Below are 3,876 nucleotides of genomic sequence, written 5' to 3' on the forward strand. Positions count from 1 at the left end.
TGGGGTGTGGGGATGATATCATCCAATTCATTGGAAACTATCACTATGAAATCAGCCACCATTCGTCAACCTCGACTTCACACAGTAAATAGTTGTGTGCTATGATATTAATGCTCTGAGTATTGCAAAGAGCTCCTTTCAGCAAACTGGCACAGACGCACAAAATGGAGAAGCATTATACCCAGTGATAGCATATATAAACGCAACCATCCAAGGATGAAAAGATAAAATCCACACAAATGCAGGTATGTATAGAAATATGCACAGGAGAGAACACACATCCTGTTCTCTTTGAATATTCATTTGTCTTTCACATGCAAAGTAGTTGCACCGGGTCTGGAATGTCACTTTTGGCCCCCAAGGAATATACTCACTGAAGCGTCTCTGACAATTGCCAGACTAAATACTGGCACTAAACACCAGCCGCTGTTGTGGCAGGGAGGCTTGAGACACAGCTATAGCAAATCAAATAGGGAATGGAAAAGGGTCGGTTTGTAGTAGTTTATAGGGTTATTTTATGACATACATCTGAAACTATTTCAGTGGTTATTATTCTAACTATTTGTTGGGAATCATTGGAGTAGAAGAATTATTAAACCAGTACTGTGCACTGTGTGATGTCAGCAGGGTATAGGTATGAATGGATGATGTTGAAATAAGAGTAGGTTGTGGAGGCAATGGATGTTTTTCAAGGATTTTTTTTTATTTTCACAGCATTGTGTTGTCCACTATGACACAAAGAAGATAAAAGGATAAATAAAAAAAAATGATTAAAAAATACAAAGCAAAACAACAGCCTGGAAGATTTATGAGCTCAATGTTTCCCTGAAACATCCCATTGATCAACTTCCATGATGTGGACACATTAGTTTGAGGTTTTAAACTTAAATGAATATATAGATAAACATTCTTATAAACTCATAAGGTCCAAAAGGTTTATTTTGGATAGTGTTTCTGATGTTGTAAAGATCCCGCTTGGTGTAACTGATCATAGCACAAATGGATTTCAGGAGCAGCTGGCTGCTCAGCAGATTACAGAATGCTTCCCCACACGGAGGCCAGGACGGCTACACCAATGGCGGCAGTGAGGGTCATCTTGGTGGATGGGGCGCTGCTAGTCTGGACAGGGTTGCACTTGTCTGTTGAGCAACAGTCGATTTTTTGCTCGTAGGTGACACCCAACAGGGTGCCATTGGTGGTGGCGTTGCAGCCAGAAGGCTCCCTGCACCCCTGGGTGTTGAAGCCCACACTGGATAGTGAAACGAAATCTGCAGAGAAAGGGTTGTGTTGGATTATTATGAGTCACAGAGATATGTGTAACCAAATACAGTTGAGTGATTCTACTATATTACTGTAATACTTCTTACTCCACTGCATGGAAATATCTTACACTTTTTATTGACTCACATTTACCTAAGCTGCTAAAGTTACATGCAGGTGTGTTCTGTCATTATTTTGCAGATTTGGATTTTACGTTAAAAAAAAATCATTAGTAACATTCTTTCCTTCACTACCTGACTTATTTTGTTCTCTCCTTCTTTACCTGGGCTGAAACCAAAACCCCCCAAACTGGAAATACAAAGTATGTGTCTGACAGTGAAACTTAAAATGAGTTCTTCACTGCTCACAGCTATTTTTTGATAGTATTTGTGGAGTGTTTTAGAGCTTATATACATGACATTAAGAACTATATATACAAATTATGATTTATGAATTACAACTCTGGATCAGTACAAAAAAAACAACATGAATGTCTTGTCAGATAGGATGCTGGTTTGGCAGTTGGGAACACTGCGGTGTGATTGTTGATCTCTGTGAGTGTGTGACTGGGCGTGAAAGTATTTGGGAGTGATTGTAATTGAATCATGACTGTGTGGGTGTGAGTGTTCAGGCCATCAGGAGGTGACTTACTTATTTTCCCAGTAAAGCAGACGCTGGTGTTGGTTGAGCAGGTCTCCTCAGAGGTGCTGAGGCAGAAACCCACCAGACCGTAGCTGCACTTGTTGCATGACAGAGTATCCACTGAAACACACAAATGAAAACACAAAAAAACAAGTGTTGAGTATGTATAACTTCGACAGTGGTCATGGACTATTGGTGTGGTTGAAGGGGACAGATGATCGGCTTAAAGCAGGTTGATTCTCACATACTAATACAAACTGAAACGGTCTTGAGCTGAAACAAATGATTAAACTTTTTTTTAGAGATTTGTATTGTTGATATCGACATGAAGATTTTGCAAATATTTGTAGATGTTTCTGAAACTTTGAAATTAAACATTTCTGGATTAAGTTATTACCCATGGGGTAGCTTTCCACCTCAAACAAACGTCAAATTTATGGTCCACCACACCCTGCACTGTGGCGCAAGCAAAAGTCGTAAAACCCCGCCCGAGATAAACAAACAGTCAAATTCTGACTGATGTATCAAGATGATATCAGCAATACTGATTTCATCTTAATTGTCAGGGAAATGCTGATACTCAGTGATGTGCATTCACTGTGTTCTTTAGATCATTTGGAGGGTTGAAAAAAAATTTAAATGTTAAAGTTAACCCAAATAACAAAACAAAACAAAAAAAACCTTCTGTCTCACTCTCCTCTAGTGGGAGCCTAAAAGTTGCCATTTTACCTCTAACATTGTTTGCCAACACCCCAATTCAATGGAGGTTAACAGATTTCTTTAAAGAACTACTTTCTTCCAAAGAAATAGTCCTTATCCAAATTTTGAAGGCAAAATTTGTGAATTATCCCGAGAAATTGTTTCTAATTTTTCAATGTGACTTTTAAATTGTTTTCAAAAGCACAAACTAAATTTGATTTAAAATGTACACTTAAAATTCCATATCATATCTTATATATATATATATATATATATATACACACACACACACACACACACACACACATATATGTATATATATATATATATATATATGTATGTATAATTTGGGTGAACAGACCCCTTTAAATTTCAGGTTCTCACAAGAGAAGCATTATCAGTTTGTTAAGTTTTACAAAATACATCAGGTGAAGTGGTTCAATGATACATTTTCTTTAAGGTTCATGAAACTGAGCCACTGTTTTCACCAAAGCAAATGACTGTACATGCATTGATTGTATAATTTAAACAATTCTGATTTGTGCATAAAAAGCTGAATTCTTGTCCTCTGTGACCCTTGTCTTTTTTGTGAAATGATTGAATGAATAATAAGAAAATTAGTCAAAATTCCTTATGTCTATTTTTTTTTAAAGAGTTGAAGAGAATGTTTTCCCGCCTTTTTAGTCTCTAGTGTCTAACTACATATTAACAAACACTGCCTGATTTGTTTTGTCCATTATTTGTCATATCTCACATTCCAATAATATACTTACGATAACTGATTGATAATTATTAAATCTTACCCAGCATGAAAGATGCAACAGCTGCAATGATTCCAATTAGGATCCTTCCCATCTTGATTTGTCGGTTTGGTTCTTGGCCTCTGCTCAAAGACAAAAAAAAAACAACAATCCTTCCACCCAGGTGATCGGATGCTGTATGTAGTAAAAACTGAGGAGCCTGTTTGGTGAGGCCACATTTATACAATGGGACAGGTGAAGGGAGGGGAGAGGAGGGGGTTTTCAGGTCTTTTGTCTTCATATTTAGCTGAAGAGTCACTGAGAGTGGAGGAATGCGAAGAATGATTGATGTACTGAGAAAAAATCTAACTGAATACTACGAGCCATGCAAACTGCCTGAACCTGCTATACAAGTGGAAGAATCAGTTAACTCCTTTGAATTATACAAAAAAAAATGAGTGGCCAGAATAAAATGTTGGCATTGTATGTTTCTATAAACCAAGGAGGTGATAAATTGATACAGGTTTCATAGGTT

General features: G+C 37.3%; 1 protein-coding gene across 1 annotated transcript; it reads right to left on the reverse strand.

Annotated features, from left to right (window-relative positions):
* Positions 1-682: 682 nt before the first annotated feature.
* Positions 683-3,561, reverse strand: LOC117263356 (uncharacterized). The gene is made up of 3 exons (XM_033636633.1): positions 3,405-3,561; positions 1,912-2,022; positions 683-1,268 (listed from the first exon to the last, which is right to left on the reverse strand). Exons 1-3 carry the CDS (start codon positions 3,454-3,456, stop codon positions 1,033-1,035), a joined length of 399 nt encoding a protein of 132 aa, XP_033492524.1. The 5' UTR covers positions 3,457-3,561; the 3' UTR covers positions 683-1,032.
* Positions 3,562-3,876: the final 315 nt, after the last annotated feature.

This window comes from Epinephelus lanceolatus, chromosome 16 (assembly GCF_041903045.1).
Source record: "Epinephelus lanceolatus isolate andai-2023 chromosome 16, ASM4190304v1, whole genome shotgun sequence".
NCBI classification, from domain to species: Eukaryota; Metazoa; Chordata; class Actinopteri; order Perciformes; family Serranidae; genus Epinephelus; species Epinephelus lanceolatus.

What these genes read in the sequence shown, in the direction of transcription:
- LOC117263356 (XM_033636633.1), bottom strand. Translation starts at nt 3,456, where the DNA reads ATGGGAAGGATCCTAATTGGAATCATTGCAGCTGTTGCATCTTTCATG. An exon ending in TGTTGCATCTTTCATGCTGG is followed by an intron (nt 2,023 to 3,404) that starts GTAAGATTTAAT and finishes TGTGTGTTTCAG; the next exon opens with TGGATACTCTGTCATGCAAC. An exon ending in CTGCTTTACTGGGAAAATAA is followed by an intron (nt 1,269 to 1,911) that starts GTAAGTCACCTC and finishes CTTTCTCTGCAG; the next exon opens with ATTTCGTTTCACTATCCAGT.